This window comes from Bos javanicus, chromosome 10 (genome assembly GCF_032452875.1).
Source record: "Bos javanicus breed banteng chromosome 10, ARS-OSU_banteng_1.0, whole genome shotgun sequence".
Classification (NCBI taxonomy): Eukaryota; Metazoa; Chordata; class Mammalia; order Artiodactyla; family Bovidae; genus Bos; species Bos javanicus.
This window is the reverse complement of record NC_083877.1, coordinates 49,305,404-49,324,739: the sequence shown is the minus strand read 5'-3', so window position 1 is coordinate 49,324,739 and position 19,336 is coordinate 49,305,404. Positions and strand designations below refer to the sequence as shown.

The 19,336-nt window shown below is 36.3% G+C and overlaps 1 protein-coding gene across 3 annotated transcripts in view; it reads right to left on the bottom strand.

Annotated features, from left to right (window-relative positions):
• Positions 1-2,711: 2,711 nt before the first annotated feature.
• Positions 2,712-19,336, bottom strand: part of ICE2 (interactor of little elongation complex ELL subunit 2) — a 68,977-nt gene continuing 52,352 nt past the window's right edge. For all 3 annotated transcript variants that reach the window (XM_061431120.1, XM_061431121.1, XM_061431122.1), the window contains 4 exons: positions 11,281-11,365; positions 9,778-9,828; positions 6,468-6,726; positions 2,712-4,787 (listed from right to left, as the gene is read on the bottom strand). In XM_061431120.1, coding sequence (XP_061287104.1) covers positions 4,665-4,787; positions 6,468-6,726; positions 9,778-9,828; positions 11,281-11,365 — 518 coding nt within the window. In that variant the 3' untranslated portion in view covers positions 2,712-4,664. The remainder of the gene's footprint in view (positions 4,788-6,467; positions 6,727-9,777; positions 9,829-11,280; positions 11,366-19,336) is intronic.

Below are 19,336 nucleotides of genomic sequence, written 5' to 3'. Positions count from 1 at the left end.
CAAACAGAACTATTTCCAAGTTTTGCAATGAAGATTTTCATTGTTTCCACCTCAGTTTCTTATTCTTTAACAATTATAAATCTGACTTCCATACTGGCCACTTTAATAAAATCCTCCTGTTACTAAAGTTCTATGGTTTTCCTGGGGCCGCATTCATGGTCCATTCCTCATTCATTCTTGCTATGCCTTTCTTTGCTCTGATTTCAATCACCACAGATACACCAAATCTGCACTTGAGTTTAAAACTCAAATGATCAACTATCTTTGACACTATCTATCCCTATCTCAAGATTTAATATGTTGGTAATAAGACATTAAAAAAAAAAAAAGTGTCCTTTCTTTTCTCTCTACCCTAAACCTAATCTTTCTATATGCCTAAAGTCTTCAATGGCATTGTGGAGGTTTAAAAATAGGCTCACTAAATCTTTCTATACTCCTCCCTTGTGAATCCTCAGTGTGGACTTGGTGACTTATTTCTAACAAGGAAAGTACGGCATAATTGACTGTACTTGACTTCTTGGACTGAGCCATAAAATACACTGCGGCTTCCTTCTTGCTCTGTCTTGGACTGCTCACTCTGAGATAAGCCATCTGCTATGTCATGAGGACACTCAAATAGACCTGTGGAGAGGCACATGTGGTGAGGATGCGTTACAGCTGACAACCAGTGAGAGACTGAGGAGGCCCACCATGACCACGGTGAGCTTTCCTGGAAGCAGATGTTCCAGCCCCATGCAAGCCTTCAGATGACTGCAGCCCCAGCCAACAGCTTGATGAGACCCTGAGCCTGAGGCACCCAGGCAAGCTGCATCTGAACTCCTGACCCACAGAAAGTCTGAGATAATTATTTATGGACTTGCCTGGTGGTAGAGTGGATAGGAATCCACCTGTCAATGCAGGGGACACGGGCTCAATCCCTGGTCTGGGAAGATTCCACATGCCAAGGAGCAACTAAGCCTTTGCACCACAACTACTGAGCCCACATGCTGCAACTACTGAAGCCCACGAGCCTAGAGCCTGTGGTCCACAACAAGAGAAGCCACTGCAATGAGAAGCTCCTGCACTGCCACAGAGTAGCCCTGGCTCTCTGCAACTAGAGAAAGCCTATGTGCAGCAATGAAGACCCAGCAGGGCCAAAAATAAATAAATTTTTAAAGAGAGTCTTAAAACATACCTACTCTTTAAAAAAAATAATAATAATTTGTGGTTTTAACTAGCTAAGTTTTGGGCTAATTTTTTTTAAAAATTATTTTCAATTGGAGGATAATTGTTTTACAATATTGTGTTAGTTTCTGCCATATATCAACATGAATTAGCCATAGGGATACATTATATCCTCTCCATCTTAAAATTCCCTACTTCCCACCCCATCCCACCCGTCTAGGTGTCACAAAGGACTGGATTTGATCTCCCTGTGTCATATAGCAAATTCCCACTGGCTATCTATTTTACACATGGCAACATATGTTTCACTGTTACCCTCTCAATTCATCTCATCCTCTCCTTCCCCCATTGTGTCCATAAGTCTGTTCTTTATATCTGCATCTCCTTTGTTGCCCTGCAATTAGGTTCGTCAGTATCATCTTTCTAGATTTGGGTTAATATAAAGTATTTTTCTCTTTCTGACTTACTTTACTCTGTATAATAGGCTCTAGGTTCATCCACTTCGTTAGAATTGACTCATAGATGTTCCTTTTTATAGCTGAGTAATATTCCGTTGTGTATATGAACCACAGCTTGTCTGTTCAGCTGTCAGTGGGCATCTGTTGCTTCTGTGTCCTAGCTAGTGTGGGATAGTACTAGTTTATTATACAGTAATAATAGCACATCCAGCCCAGAATTCAAGGGATACAAGTGATGAAAGGAAATGAACGTGTTAAGCAAGCCCTCCTCTTGCTCTAGTCACACTCTTCATCCTTTCTAAGTAGTGTATTTACAAAGTATCCCATGAGGAACCTGGAAGCCATATTTTACTCCCCCTACAAACTATATCACCCAGTTGTCAGTTTTTTCTCTTATCACTTGAGCCTGACCCCACTTTTATTACTTTAATTCATTTTTCAATTATTATAACATAACTTTGCAACTTTTCTACTTCCCTACAGTCTTTCCCAGCTCCATTCCATTCTCTACACTAATGCCAACAAGAACTTTTTCAAAATTATACCTGATCATGTTATTTATTTTTATTAAAAAATCACTACTTGTTCCCACACTGCAGAGGACAGAATTCAAATGCCATAGCATAGCACGCCTGTTCCTGTCCTATAGCTCTTTCTCTCTCTCCCATGCTCACAGCCTACACTCTGGCTGGCTGTCACCTCTGCATATGCTGCTTTCTTTTTGTGTCGAAGACCTTTCATTCTTTCCTTGTAACTCTTACTTATTTTTAAAGGCACAGCTCAAGGTTTATCCAGACCTTCCTCCTTAATTATCAGGTCCTGGTTAGATGACTTCCTTACTTTACTTTCTTGGGGTACTTACCACAAAGATCAGTATTGTGTCTGCCACTAGAAGGTTAGCTCATGGGAAGACCAAAATCTATCTTTGATACTGAGATATTCATCTATTCATATATTCAAGTTCTATCTACTGAGCGACTTATGTATTATGTATGTTGTACACAAATGAACAAAACATATATGCCCCACCTTGGCATAGCTTGTAATCTATTTAAGAAGAAAGACAGTAATAAGTACAATAAACAAATATTCTGATACATGAGTAAGAATTTTATGAGAGTAAACATGGGGACCAATTTTAGGTTGTGTGGCACACAGGTACACTCAAACATTTACTGAATGAAATGTTTATACCTTCACCACAGAGATTATGTAGGCCAGGCTCATTATATCCTTGCCAATACTGACTGTTTTTGTTTTTTTAAAAACATCTTTGCTCATACTGTCAATGTCACTTTCTTGCTTATACATTCTCAGTACTAAAAATCAATAAAAAGAACACAAATTCAAATATACATTAAAAAAAGAAGCTTGATTAAGCACAAGTGGAAAACAAAAACTAGCTTTACATATATTATCAGAGTTACTCTAATAGATGGCTAAGATAATTTTAAAATAATCTCTTATAAGATCACACATTTTATTAAGTAAAAACTAATACTAAAAAAATGAAAGTCATGTCTTTCTGGTATTCACAAGTCTAAAGTAATCATTGCTTAGCTTTTCTAAAAGAGAAAATTACTAGGGAATCCCTGCCTCTCCCATGGTTCACTGCCAAATGATTCACAAGTAGAGTATTTCAGGAAATATGGGTATGTGACCAAAGTTAAAAAAAAAAAAATCATGACTATTGAAACAAAGCTTAATATTTTAAAAAGGGAATGGCAGGATGAGGAAACTATATATTAAAATATATAAGACAATTTCATTAATAACTAGTCATTAATTTAAAATATTATATAACCAACCAAAAAACTCAAAACAAAACTTGGTAGTAAAAAGAATATTTAAATGCTACTTACAACAGCTGAGAAGGTCACTGGGGCTAATTTCCTATATTAATATAAAATGCATAAAAAAATTCCAAAACCAAATTTTGCCTTGGATTATAAAGCTTGTATTTTATAAATTAAATGAGTTCATCCCTTCATAAGTACAAATAGTTGTCTATAATAACATTAAATGATTGGCCCTTTCCTAAATTCACCTTCATGGTCCTGAAAATTTTAAATTAATTAGTATAGATGAGGAAAAAGAGCTTCTGTTTTACCACATGTTAGTCTTTCTAGTTGAAATATGAGATTTCTCTGGAAAATACACTCATCTGTTTGTTTTTAGTAGTGTATTTCAACACCTAGCCAGGATTTGTGCCAAGGGACAGAGGCAGTCACCGAACCTGTTACACCACAAGCTTTTTTTTTTTTTTAAACAAATTGATGATTGCCCAACAAAAAACTGTTAACTTCCTTGTGAATTTACATAGGCAGAGAGCTTTTTATTTTTCTTTTTGGCTTCTGCAATGGAATTTCACCAGTTTTTAAAGGTATTAACTTTGTAACCTGCAACAATCATCATTTTAAATCAGTATAGAAAAACTGTCAGATAGGTCAGAAATAGGGTTTACATAAGTCAAAATTATCTCTGACAGTAGCAAGATTTAACCTTCTGAGCAAACCCCAATAGACCAGCATTACAACTGAAATGATTAACCTAATGTGTAGTTGCTAAGTCATGTCTGACTTTTTGAGACCCCATGGACTGTAGCCTGCCAGGTTCTCCTGTCTATGGGATTCTCCAGGCAAGAATACTGGAATGGGTTGCTATTTCCTCCTCCAGGATTAATCTAATACATAATGATAAATATTGCTCTTGAAAGAGCAAATTATTTTCCCACTTTTTTTTTTTTGCTAAAGGTCTAGTATAAAAATATTTTCTTCTCTCTGTATTTCCCTGCCACGATAATGCTAAAACATATCTATAGTCTTCTCAAACCTCAGGTGTTAAGGGCATATTAGCCTGTTTGAGTTGGAACACTGCTTCACATAGTCCAAGTGTTTTTTTAAGGCACTCTAAGAACTCTCAAGGACAGTAAAACAAAAACATTCCTGTTGCCTACAGATCTTTCAGGTATATTTTCCCTCAAATTTTTCTAAACTAAATGTTGTGATAACTGGTTTTTCTTTGTTTTCCATGGTACAGTCTTTAAGTTATTTTTCTTTTACTCGAAGCCACTCCTTCATTTTCAACTTGCTGAGCAGGCAGGCTTTTCGTTTCCACGGAAACTGAATTCCTGTGGCTTCGGGTAGGCATTCTTGTCCCACCAATCTAGGAGAAGAAGCAAAGAACAGGACAGTTTAACATGTTTACAATACAGTCAACTCTATTGTTTACACATGAAATAATTACCCTTCAAATTGTCCTTTATATATTTTTAGCCTCTAGCCACTTAACTGCCTCTATGCAAGCTTTAATCTGACAGTTTTAAAGTACGACAATTTCAAATAACAATCAGGGAAGTAGACAGATCAGGGTAAAGAGGAAAATCACTCTTTTGTGATTTTTTTAAATTTGGAAAAGTTTGAAATGTTAAATGAGGAAATGAAGGAATGACAGACCTTTAGAGCAATGTGCTTACAATAATGAAACTGAAGGGCAGTGGAAAAGAAGAAATGAAAACTAAAAAGGGAGGGAAAGGAACTATAAGAAGGTCAGCGATGGTAAAGACAGAGAAGAAATTATGAATTCGAGAAACAGACAAAGAATAAGAAAAACATGAGTCCAAAAGAGAAGAAAGATACAAAGAATAAATGTGAAAGGAAGAGAAAATAAGACTCCTGTTTGAAACGAAAACTGAAAAATACCCAACAAAAACTGTAGCTAAAATGACTTAAAATACTGATAACTCATTCTGTCTATTCTTTCACTTGTTCCAACTAATTAACCACATTTATGTATTTTCTTGGCCAAAGTTGACAATGTACAAGAAGTTGTCATTTCTAAAAGGATTCTCTCAATAATAAGAGTGGAGAATTGAAAAATATAAACAACCTTTGTAAACCATAAAACCACTGTAAATTACAAAATAATCCTCAGTATCTGCATTCTAGCTATTTCTCCAAAGGAATTGTGGACATTTGCAGATTAATACAGAAAGAAAAAAAAACAGAAAATATCTACATGATATACAAGCGATAGATGTTGTGGAGTGAAATACTGAGAAGAATAGAGGACTCAATAATTTTGACTCAAAGATTTTTGGCAGCAGGGAAGGAAAAGTCAGATTCACTCACAGAGAAGAAAAGTTTTCCTTCAACTAAACTCGAACTGGAACTTCTTACATGATACAAAGAATGGGCTACATGGTAAACAGTATCTCTAACAATGGTTTTACAAAAGTTTCTGAGAAATATCATTCAACTGTTATTTCTAGGAAGGATGCTATAAAGAGTATAACATTAATTATAACTAAAATATTGAGTTATAAAAAATACTTAGCATTAAAACACAATTTACTTAACATTTTATTGTACTTTTAATAAGGCACTGCAGTCACTAATTACTAACACTTGTTTTTATATTTTTCCATATCCTACTTATCAATTTTTAATTGCATCACCATAATTTTATTCTATGTATTCTTCTGCAAATTGCCTCAAATATTTAATGAAATAAAAAAGTATACATAAAAACTGAAAAAAAATTATAACTCTGCTTTTCATAGGAACATAGGGATTTAACTATGTGGTTGCCTTGCTCATGCCCTCACTGGGCAGGCTAATAGAATTTTCTTTAGTTGACTATAAACCTAACAAAAAACAGAAAGTTTTGCTAAAATGATGGGGGATTCACAAGAGCATACAACTTTACCTATCGTTCCAATAAACACTGTTTTTAGAATGGTGTTGTGATTAACATGGCAAATATGGACACCAGGTTGAAATGCATAGCGAAACAGATTAATAATAAACAACCTAGTGGAACATTTTATTTCAGAAAAGATCCTACCTTTTGTTGCGCTGTGGGACCCAGTGACTTAGGTGGAAAAGTACAAGGTATTCTTCCGTGATGGATATGATATGGTAACAAGAGACTGGGATCTAAAGGGACCCAGGGAACCGAGAGGCTGGAAGGCACACCAGGAAGGCCGCAATGTGTTTTATGCAAGTTGTACGCTGTCCTAGTAACTTTTCCATCAGAGGTTTTGTAGATCAGGAGCGAAGAATCTTCTGCGGCGTGAGACAACAAGTAGGAACCCTCCTGCAAGCTAAATTCACACAGTAAAACTCAACTCACTGATTCACTGTGTCAATTTCAATAGCATTTTCTTAATCATGACCTATTAATAAAATAAAAAAACAATTAGGGGAATGGGACATCATCTCTAAAAACACTCTGTTGATCAAATAAGATTTAAGAATCTTCTAATCTATTTTCATGCCTTTTTAGCAACTAGTTTTAGGTCTTATTCCAAGTTTAGGATATATAATTATTTTCTTTTCATTGTTATGTCAGTCAATTTGGAAGTTTTCAATAATTTAATGGGAGACAAATAGTCTGCCTAATTCTCTAATTCCTGGACAACACATAACGAAAAGTACACAGACATATGAGTATGTAAGAACACATACATACCATTTCTATACACAACATTTAATTAAACAAGCACTGTAACTACTTTCTGTCTACTAACAGGTGAACAGAGATAGAAAGGTGAATGTGACACACGACACTGAAAAGTTTAAAATAAAGCGGCAGAAACAGTTAACAGAACAATCACAATATGAGGGGCCCTGAGAATAATAGCAACCTAAGCAGTTAATAGGTACTGAATGTTTATCATGAACTAAATGTTGCACTGTTTATGTCCTTTTTGTCATTAAATCCTACACAACAACAACAACAACAACAAATCCTACACAACAAATCTTGAAGGGATAAAATTATTAACTCCATATTAGAGACAAACAAAAATTAGAGATATTAAGTAATTTGCCCAAGTTCTGAGTGCAGGACCTGCATATAAACCCAGGCAATCAAACACCAAAAAAAACCCATACCCTTTATTGTGATCCTCTACTATCACAATAAGAAGTTCTGTCAAATTTGTATTAAACCCTTTCTCTTTAGAAAGCTTTAAGGAATTCAGTGTACCAACATGAAGAGGTAAAAGGATATGATTGACATCCTGTGTGTTCCTTTTTTGTTGTTGTTTTTACACTCTTCCAGTGCAAAGGTACTATGGAGGATATCAGTTCTTCCTCACAATCTATCATTAAAAACAAGGATTAATCATACTTATAAGTCATTCTTCTCTAGAATTTGTGAACATTACCCATCAATGGCTTGTAAATGTGATTAAGGACACAATGTAACAACAAAAGCAAAAATGTGAATAATGTACTTTGGAGATGGAGTAAGGGACTACAATCTAAGAAATATAGGTATTTTTCCAAAGAAGGCATCAGATCAGATCAGATCAGCCGCTCAGTCGTGTCCGACTCTTTGCGACCCCATGAATCGCAGCACGCCAGCCTCCCTGTCCATCACCAACTCCCGGAGTTCACTCAGACTCACGTCCATCAAGTCAGTGATGCCATCTAGCCATCTCATCCTCTGTCGTCCCCTTCTCCTCCTGCCCCCAATCCCTCCCAGCATCAGAGTCTTTTCCAATGAGTCAACTCTTCGCATGAGCTGGCCAAGTACTGGAGTTTCAGCTTTAGCATCATTCCTTTCAAAGAAATCCCAGGGCTGATCTCCTTCAGAATGGACTGGTTGGATGGCCAATACCATTAATCATCAGGGAAATGCAAATCAAAACCACAATGATATACCACCTCACTCCTGTCAGAATGGCTATCACCAATAAGACAATAAATAAGTGTTGGCAAGGATGTGGAGAAAAAGGAATCCTTGTACACTACTGGTGGGATTATAAATTATGCAGCCACTATGGGAAAGAGTAGGGAGGTACCTCAAAAAATTGAAAATTGAACTGTCATATGATCCAGCAATTCTACTCTTGGGTATTCATCATATATCAAAAGATATATAAACACCAATGTTCACTGCAGTATTATTTATAAAAGCCAAGATACAGAAGCAAGTTAAGTGTCTACTGATGAACAGATAAATAAGATGTGATAAAAGTACAATGGAATACTGCTGCTGCTGCTAAGTCGCTTCAGTCGTGTCCGACTCTGTGCGACCCCACAGACGGCAGCCCACCAGGCTCCCCGTCCCTGGGATTCTCCAGGCAAGAACACTGGAGTGGGTTGCCATTTCCTTCTCCAGTGCAGGAAAGTGAAAAGTGAAAGCGAAGTCGCTCAGTCGTGTCTGACTCTTTGCGACCCCATGGACTGCAGCCCACCAGGCTCCTCCGTCCATGGGATTTTCCAGGCAAGAGTGCTGGAGTGGGACGCCATTGCCTTCTCCGACAATGGAATACTACTCAGTCATAAAAAATGAAATCTTGCATTTGCAGCAACATGGCTGTATCTAGAAGTTATTGTGCCATGTGAAATAAGTCGGAGAAAGACAAATACCATACGACCTTACGTATATATGGAATCTGAAAAGCAAAAGAAACAAAAGTAAGATAGACTTACAGACACATAAACAAAAGGGTGGTTGCTGACTGAGGATAGTATGTGTGTGGAGAAACAGGCACAGGGGGCTGAGGAGGTACAAACCTCCAATTATAAATAAGTCACAAGGATGTAACACACAGCATAAAGAATATAATTGTAACAACTTTGTATGGAGATATATGGTTATTAGACTTATTGCAATCACTTCATAATGTATGAAAATATCAAATCACTATCTAGTATACCTGAAACTAACATAATATTGTACACTAACTATATTTCAATTAAAAAAGAAAAGAAATACAAGCAGCCACTAGAAGCTGAAAATTAGGCAAGGAAACAACTGATTCCTAAGAGCCTCCAGAAGGGGCCAGCCCTGCTGACACAAGTTTAGTCCATTGAAGAGAATTTCAGATCTTTGAGCTGCAGAACTACAAGAGAATAAATTTGAGTTGTCTGAAGCCATTAAGTTTGTGATAATTTGTTACAGTGGCAATAGGAAGCCATTATAATAGCTGTACAGAAAAAAATGTTTAACTGTAAGCTCAGTAAAGCCAAATGTTATTATATTTCCTTCCTATTTATATTTTCACAATTCCACTTTGACACAACAGAATAAATTTTGTATTTCTAGGTTATTTTCTGTCTATTCCTAACAAGATGTATTCAAAGTTTTTTCACCCAAGAAAATTAGACATACCAATGAAAAACGCCTCCAGAGTACTTACCTACTTAATTTTCTTAGAATGTGTTGGAGGATGTTAAATAAACTTGAAATCCTATTAAACAGAAGAAATCCAAATAAAATTAAGGAACAAAAAAACTTACTCTTAACAACTGTAACTCCTTGGGAAAAGAAATGTCTCAATAACAAAAGAAAACAACAGATGAAATAATGTAAAACAAATATCTAAATGTATTTCTAACTTGACTGAATTTTAGTATTTACTTCATTTTTGCCATTTTCTGATTTCCCTTAAAAATCATAAAGTATTTTGGCTTGTGTCAGTCAGAGCAGTGATCAGTAAAGAGATCACTATTTTAAGCTATGATTTTTTTTTAAAGAATGTATTTCCCTTTGAGTTCGTGTTTTTTAAAAAAATGTTTTTGTTTTTATGGCTGTACCACGCAGCATATGGGATCCTAGTTCCCCCACCAGGCATCAACCCCCCTGCACTGGTTCATGGAGTCTTAACCACTGGACTGACAGGAAAGTCTCTCAAACTATAAATGTTTTAATAAGTTTATAAGTTTAAAATTTTTGAAGTTTAAAACGTCTTTAGCAGAATTAATCTGCAGAGGAGTTTGCCTTTTAGAGATGGTGGTGGTGAATTTCAAAGAAATTGAGAGGTACTTTAAATGAATAAAAGGAAATGAAATATAAGATATTGATTTAAATATCTCTTCTAGACCTACATTCATTCCCTTGATTATTTATTTAAAAAATGGTTTTCATTGGGAGAGGTAGAGCAGGCAGTGCATAAATGTACGGAAAAGCTTTTCTATTCACATATGTAAATAAAAAGTTACCCATCAAAAGAAGTAATACTTATAACAGATGTTTAAGTATAAGCAAGGAAGTCAAACTTGAATCTACAGCCTTCAAAAACTATGACAAGCCCCAAAGCTGGAACTACAGAACTAATATAAGTCAGGGCGATTTCCCATCCTTTCAGATGAATCAAACATATTAACTACCAACTGTCATCCTAGCTCAGCAGTGTGCTCTGGGGAAAGTCACTCCAAGTTCCAGTTTCCTCATGTATAAAATGTAGATTAAAGGTACCACCAGTTCTTCCTGGAAAGTTGTGAGATGCAAATTAAATTAATTTCAATCTGATGTACAGTAACAGTTGGTAGAAGAACAAATTTTTAGAAGTTAGAATACCTGAATGAGTGTATATATCCCTGAGCTCAAAGTCTGACTGGCCTATTTATTCCCACCTCTGGAAAGAAGTGAAATATGTGTGCCCATACTTCACCAAGATGGAAGACTCCTCTATTGTTTTAGCCTCCTTTGTCTTAAGTAGAAATACTGGTGCCACTAGAACATTTAATTTGGAGATGGAAATGATTAATGTAAAATGGATCACAAACTGGGTCAAGGAAAGCCTCAATTTATAAAAGGATGAAAGTCTTGAAAATAAATAATTTAAACCAATACTTAGTGATAAAGGAAAATTAATGATCATGTTAACAAGCTTTTAAATTCCTACCACAAAATTTCTTACTTGAGTGCTGAAAGTTTTTCTTTCAATTCTTCTGAGGTAATTTCTTCAAGCAGGAAAAGCTTTGATGTAAATGCATCAATATGTCCTAAAATAAAAGATCAAACTTAAAAAGAACAATTGCTGTATTTAAAAATCAAAAAAGCTAAGTTATCCAATCTTTTTAAAGATGTTTTTACACAACTGTCATAATTATAAAGGAACTTTATATTCTAAAAAGAGAAATAGACATTTTATTAAGTTTATTAAGTAAAGCTGTACTTTAAAATAATACCAGAAGTCAGATTATAAAGGAATATGTATTAATTCTAAAATATTTGCTGAACATAGAAAAGTTTATACACGTCCACATCAAAGAAATCATCTCTAAGTCTACAATTTAAGAACTGTTGAAACAGTGGTTTCTAATTTCTAGTAAAACTTTCATTTTTATGGAAATTAAATTTTTAGAGAGCTTCCCAGGTGGTGCTGGGGTTCCCAGTGGTTCAGCAGTAAAGAATCTGCCTGGAATGCAGGCACCATAGGAGATGTGGGTTTGATCCCTGGGTCAGGAACATCCACTGGAGCACAGCATGGCAACCCACTCCAGTATTCTTGCCTGGAGAATGCCATGGACAGAAGAACCTGGTGGCCTACAGTCCACAGTGTTGCAAAGAGCCATGACTGAAGCGACTTAGCATTCATGTATGCATGTACCATAATATTATAAAAGCAAGCAGATAAAATATAGTTTGGGTATGATAAATACATTACTCAGACAAACTTGGTTAAGGTAAAAACTTGGCTTAATTATTCACAATAGCCAAGATGTGCATAACCTAAGTGTCCACCAACAGATGAAAGGATAAAGGTGTGATACACACACAAATAATGGAATATTATTTATCCATGAATTGGATGCTAAGTGAAATAAGTCAGAAAGAGAAAGATATATACTGCATGATAACTTATATGAGGAATCCGGGGGAATAAAAGTCAAACTCAAAGAAAGAAGTAGAAAAGTGGTTCTCAGGGGTTGGGGGCTAAAAGGGTACAAACCTTCAGCTACAAGATGAATAAGGTCTGAGGATCTAATGTATAACACAGTGACTCTAGCTGATAATAGTAGATTATATAACTGATATTTGGTAAGAGAGTACAACTCAAATGTTCTCATCCAAAAAAAAAAATACCTGGCGATGATGGATTTGTTAATTCAACTAGATGAGAGGAATTCTTTTACAATGTATACATATATCAAATCATTATGATGTATGATTTAAATATCTTAAAATGTTATTAGTTATACCTCAATAAACCTTAAAAAAATCTAGCTTATTTTTTAATTAAAGCACATGATAAGATTTCCTACGATTAAAAAAAAAAAAATCAAAATAGTCTGCTCCAAGTCTTACTTTCTTATAAACATGACCTAATTCTAGAATTCAAAGAAACAAAACAGCAAACTCTCATGATTACACTTGCACATGTTCTCCCACAAAACAGGTTGAGACACAACACTGAGGCCTGGGAATGTGCCAGGGAAGTGATACAAAAAATGGTGTTTAGTTAAATGTTATATAATCACATTAATACAAAACCCATGTTATTACACCAGTCAAAAACATCAATCGCTAAGAGTATAATATTCACTAATGCTGAAAATAGTATCACTTTAATTTTTTTAGCTTCCAAAATTTGGTTATCAAAACACATGACCTGGATAGTTGACATCAATCATAATACAAAAAACCTGCAAATAATTTAGTATCTCATTTCTTATCTTGCCCCCTTTCATTTCATCTGCTTTGTGCTCATAAAAAAGAATTAGAAATATTTTTACCAGATACTTTTCTTCTAAGACAACAAATCTTTTCCCATGCCTACTTATTCTTTCCTGTGCCAAGTTTCGGTTTCACCTCTGCATTTCTAACACTCATTACACAGTGACGTTTCTAATAAAAAGGACACAGTTTAATGGTTTAAAGACTGTCAAAAGGCAATAAATATTAAGTACAATAAAACAGTTTAGACATTTACTAAATGTGTCTTTGAGGAAACTCACAGTTCTTACCTTTTTAAAGCAATCTCAATGAAAAGTATGTATTATAGTATATGTCAAATACAGTTAGTCTAAAATATACAGAGAATACTGTACTAAGTTCCATGAGGGCTTCAATTCTCTCAACATTGGAACATTTTAACCAGTGGGCCTCAAATGAGTTCAGATGTTTATTTCCTCAGTCCTTGGGGCAACTGCACAAGACTTGGGATGGCAACAGCTTTCTGGCCTCGTAGACTCTTGCATATCACAGTATGCTATCCAAATACTTTTTTAAGTGTGTCAAGGTTGGAAAGGTTAGTTAATACAAATCAGGGCTTTACATACATGCATGAATTCATACATATATATATACACACACACACACACATACATGTATATAGGCAGTCCCTATTCTACATGTAGTAGGGGATGATAAAAATAATCATGCATAAGTCAAAATTATGCAAGCGATTTTAATAATCAATGGGAAAAATTACAATTGCTCCATTACCTTTAAGATTTTTTGATCAAAACATTATAAATTCCCCATCAGTAATAAATGCATGGAGAAATGAAGACAGTAAAAACTAATCTTTATTTAGTAGACTATAAATTGCAAACACTGAGATTTAAAGTATTATTTCATTATAAAACTCATTAATAGTAGTCTGAATAGTGCTTGTCACTTTCTCCTGTTACAACTTATGATAGGGAGCAAGCACCTTTTCTATGCTGTGGAGGGGTTTCACACTTGCTGATCATTGTTGGATCAGCTCCCAACGTTATACCCTTTGCACTTTTAAGGTCATGAAATATCTCAAAGTGTTTCTTCAATGTAAAATACTGTGCCAGGGTCATTTCTTCATCCTTTATGCCACAAGCACTTTCCTTATTTATGTGAGTCAGTTCACTTTCACTAAGTTCCTCTGGTGGCTCATCTTGTCTCTTGAACCTCAGCAGTGTCAACATTTCTACTGTCAGTTATTTCTTCTATAACTCCATTTATATTCAATTCAAATTCCATTTGCAGCAGTATGGTCTTTTGTTTCTTTGCTGTGCTTTAATCTTTGTTGGCCAATTCCCTCTTCTGATTATCCACTTTTACAAAACATCATGTGAGTTTATCACTGGGAGACAAGGAGGGAACACAACTAGACATTTTGCTTTCTATGCATGATCTCAGTAACAGGTACACAGCGACCAAAAACACTGACAGACTCTTAAAGGAGTGATATGATTGGTGACTGGTCATGACGCAAGTCTGTTATTTATGTAGTGATCTGTGAACTGAAGAGTCAGCAGTAAAGTTGGTAGTTTACACAATTACAGTTAATATGCCTTTGTAACTGACATTTGTGGATATCAGAATAGCACAAAGGAAGGACTGCTTGTATGTCGACTATGCAGAATTGATATACATTAGATAACTGAAAAGTAGATACAGAAGTTGTGGTAAGATGACTTTTGGAATTTTCTTTAGGGAGTACATATTAGTGTTTGGGGCAAGAGGGAAAAAATAACACAGCAATCTAAAGGAAGAGAAGAACATGTTCATAGCAAAGCAGGGAAACAAAAAACAAGTATTTTTATTCTACCTAAAAAGGAGACTAGGAGCTACAGGAAAGGTATTCAAGGTATGGTCCCTGGACTACCAGCATTAGCACCACCTGAGAACATGCTACAAACGCTAAAGTCTTAGGTTCCAATCCAGACCTATCGAATCAGACACTCCTAGGGTCAGGGCCGATAATCTTCAATCTAACAAGCTCTACAAACGACTGCGACACACAGTCAGTTTAGATAACTGCTGAACTGGAGTCCTATAAATCAATACACTCTTCAGTTCAGTAAGTGACATTTTGTATCTCTTGTGTTTTGTATGATACGCTGTATCTGAATCTCTCAATCACACATGTATACTCTACTCTCACTTTTCTCTCCAAAAGATGTAATGTCAAAAAAAACAAAGAAAGCAAGCTCTAACGCACTGGTCCCCGGCTTTGATTTCTGAGAAGAAACTGTCTTAAATTTCTTTGAAATTTTGAGATCATAGAGCTGGGCAGGGAAAACTAACAATGAAATGCCACAGTTAAATGGAGGAGCGGCTAGCAAAGGTTGAGTGAGGAAAACACAGGTCACAACTTAGAAAGGACGAGGGTGCATGATTGCATGGGAAAGAAATAGGAGCACGTGGAAATTTTCTGGTTAAGATTTTATCCCAGTTTCTAAGACACAATGAATTATTTGTATTCAGTCACACTGATTAACATTGTTATACACACAGTGAGTGCTTCATTTTTGTTACCTCTGACCTCCTCCCTCCCCGTTTTTTCCTAGCCCTGTTTAAGGTTTACAGCAAAGTTATAAACACTTAAAAATTGTGACCAGGACTTCCCTGGTGGCACAGTGAATTGAAGATCTGCCTGCCAATACAGGGGACACAGGTTTGATCCCTGGTCAGGGAGGATTCAAAATACTGCAAGGTAGCTAAAGCCCGTGCACCACAACTACTGCACCTGCATGCTGCAACTACTGGAGCCCATGTGCTTAGAGTCTGTGCTCCACAACAGGAGACGCTACTTAATGAGAAACCCGTGCACTGCAATGAAGAGATGCCCCTGCTCACTGCAACCAGAAAAGTCCGTGTGCAGCAACAAAGACCCAGCAAAACCAAAAATAAATAAATAAATACGTGAAAAAAACTGACTAAATTCTGATCCTGCCACTGGTGGACTCTGTGGCATATATGAGGGTTTCTTTTTGTTCTTGTTGTTGCTGTTTTAAATAAGCAGCATCTTTCATTTTCAACAACAAAGTCATCCTTAATAAACCCGAGGATGCTATACAGCACAACTCTGAGGATGACCATTCATATGGAATGGACTGGGCACACTGTTTCTTGGACGGTGTACAATGTGGAGATAATAAAAATATTTTCTATTTTATATGTAACAGAACTCTACAACAACATTCAAAGGAGAGGACCACCTGTCACTCACTCCACTTACTTAACATGAATAATGTTTAGTTTTTAATTTCTTTAGAGAAAAAGTAAAAGCTATAATATTTTCTTCTTGTATTCCAATGGCTTGTCTTACACACATCTAGGAAAAGTAAAATGAATAAAGTATATACATTCTGTGGTTTGTTATCTACCATTTCCCTTCTCCTTGACTTTTTACTGTTCCTTCAACCAATTATGCAAGCCAACTTCACTCTCTAAAAAATACTTACTGAGCACCTCTGTGTGTCAGATACTATTCCAGGTGCTTATGATATATCAATAAACAAAACAGACAGAGACAGGCCATAAATACTATGAGTGATTAAATTACATAATTTGTTAGTGGTTACCAGAAAAAGGGAATGGGACTATATTCAGAGCCAAAAACCAGAAGAAGAAACACACTTGGAGATGTGAGTCTGGCACTGAGGGCTGCTTCTCTCTTAGGAGCACCTGTTAATCTGGAGAAAGCAACTGAGACCTAAGAGATGAACCAGAGTTTTCAATAATCTCTCAGGATTAGAAGAACAAAAACTGCTCTATGAATTACATAAACAAATGTTCTGAGTTGGGACACAGGCTCAGTGCTTCTCTACAAGGACTTATAGCTTCAACATACAGTGGCACACATGGATAAGATTTATTATAGCAAAAGGATACAAATAAAAGGAGAATCCAAAAAAGGCAAAGAAGTGTGGGATAAAGTTCAGAAAAATGAGATGCTATCTTCAAAAGTCCTTTGTTGGCTTTCTATTCGGGATGATAAAAAAGCTCTGGAAATGGACAGTGATGATGGTTACATGGCACTATGAATGTACTTAATCACAGTAAATCATGCACTAAAATCATACAGTAGGACCTCCCTAGCAAGCCAGTGGCTAAGACACTGTGCTTCCAGTGCAGGGGGCATGAGTTAGATCCCTGATCGGGGAACTACGAGCCCACATTCCGTGGCCATAAAATAAACAGATAATTTTTAAAAAATGTGTAGTAAATTGTACCCTGGAATTGTTAAAATGGTACATTTTATGCTACAAACATTTTTCTACAATTAAAAAAAAAAGGCCTTTCTCACTGGAGCCACACAAGATCCACTTAATTCCTCCAGCAACATCGTTTTGTACCAGATAAACTTAATGAAGACTCAGCACTCAATGCTTTTATTGGGGGATGCATCATGCAGGCAACCCTCTGCCTAACACATACCAAAATTCCAGACACTCAGCAAGCAGATGTTCAGAATAAGCCATAGTATTTATACAAACAGTGTAGGTACAATGAGCCCTCCTTATCAGCTAATGGACGTTTTACATCAGCGTAGGAAACTGTTTACTAGCCAAGTTCCCAGATGCCAGCAGACAGCCAGCCTTGCAAGCAGGTTTTTCCAAAGACTGGCAATGTCAGACCATGAATGGCAACATCCCAGCAGTAAGTGGGAAACATACTGGGCTTTCTAGGGTGCAAAGCCAAGCTTCAAACTACCTAACTCCCTGTAATTGGATTACAGTGAATCCAGATTGCTAGTGTAGTCAAGAGTAATACAGGAAGACAACACTGTAGCTTTGACATCAAGTCCAGAATTTTTCCTATACAATTTTCTGGCCCCTGATAAAGAATATTCTGACATACAATGAAGAAACATGGAATAAACAAGAAGAGAGAAAAACAACATGGCACGGAATGAAGTGTCCCTGTAAAAAGATATGCTGAAACCCTAAATTCCTACTCCCTCAGAAAGTGACTTTCTTTGGAAATAGAATTGTTGTAGATGTAATTAGCTATGATGGGTGGAACTTTAAATCAATATGAATGGTGTCCTTATAGGAAAAGGACAGAGACATACAGGAAAAAAGATCCTGCATGATGACAGAGGCAGAGATGAAAATGATATATCTACAAACCAGTAATGCCAAGGATTGCTGGCAAACACCAGAAGGAAAAAGGGGCAACAAAGGATTCTCTTATAGGTCTCAGAAGGAGCATGGCCTTTTAAAACCTTCATTTTAAACTTCCAGCCTTCAGAATTGTGAAACAAGTATCTATCGTGTTAAGCTATCCAGTTTGTGGTACTTTGTTATGGAAGCCTTATAAAATTAACACACACACAAATAATAGAAAAGACTTGCAAAGACTCTAGATAACAGAGGTATTAGATACAGACTTTAAAGCAATTCTGCCTAATACACCTAAGATGGATTCACTGTGCCTAAGACATAATGCTTTTGAACTATGGTGTTGGAGAAGACTCTTGAGAGTCCCCTGGACTGCAAGGAGATCCAACCAGTCCATCCTAAAGGACATCAGTCCTGGGATTTCTTTGGAAGGAATGAAGCTAAAGCTGAAACTCCAGTACTTTGGCCACCTAATGCAAAGAGTTGACTCATTGGAAAAGACTCTGATGCTGGGAGGGATTGGGGGCAGGAGGAGAGGGGGACGACAGAGGATAAGATGGCTGGATGGCATCACTGACTCGATGGACGTGAGTCTGAGTGAACTCCGGGAGTTGGTGATGGACAGGGAGGCCTGGTGTGCTGCGATTCACGGGGTGGCAAAGAGTCGGACACGACTGAGTAACTGAACTGAACTGAACTGAAGACATAATTGAGACTTTTTATAGCAATTATACAAAAGAATTTCTACAGAAATGTATAAAAAGAACCAAATGAAAAGTCTAGAACTAAAAAAATACAGTAAATGAAATTAAGGACTCAGGTGATGGGTGAAATAGTGTATTAGGGATAGTTGAAGAGGAAATTAGTAAACTAGAAGAAAATACTGAGAATCATGCATGAGGAGTCAAAAGGAGGGTAAATACAGAAGAGCATGTAAGGGATGTTCAGAACACAGTAAGATGTAACATAATACAACCTAGATCCAGAAGAGAAAGCAAATGAGCAGGAAGTGATGTCTGGTGAGATAGTGACTGAGAATTCTCCCAAACTGGTAAAGGTCATCAAATCACATACCAAGGAGCAATATGTTATAAAATGAACATGTACAAAGGAATATTTACAACAACAAAAGACTAACAT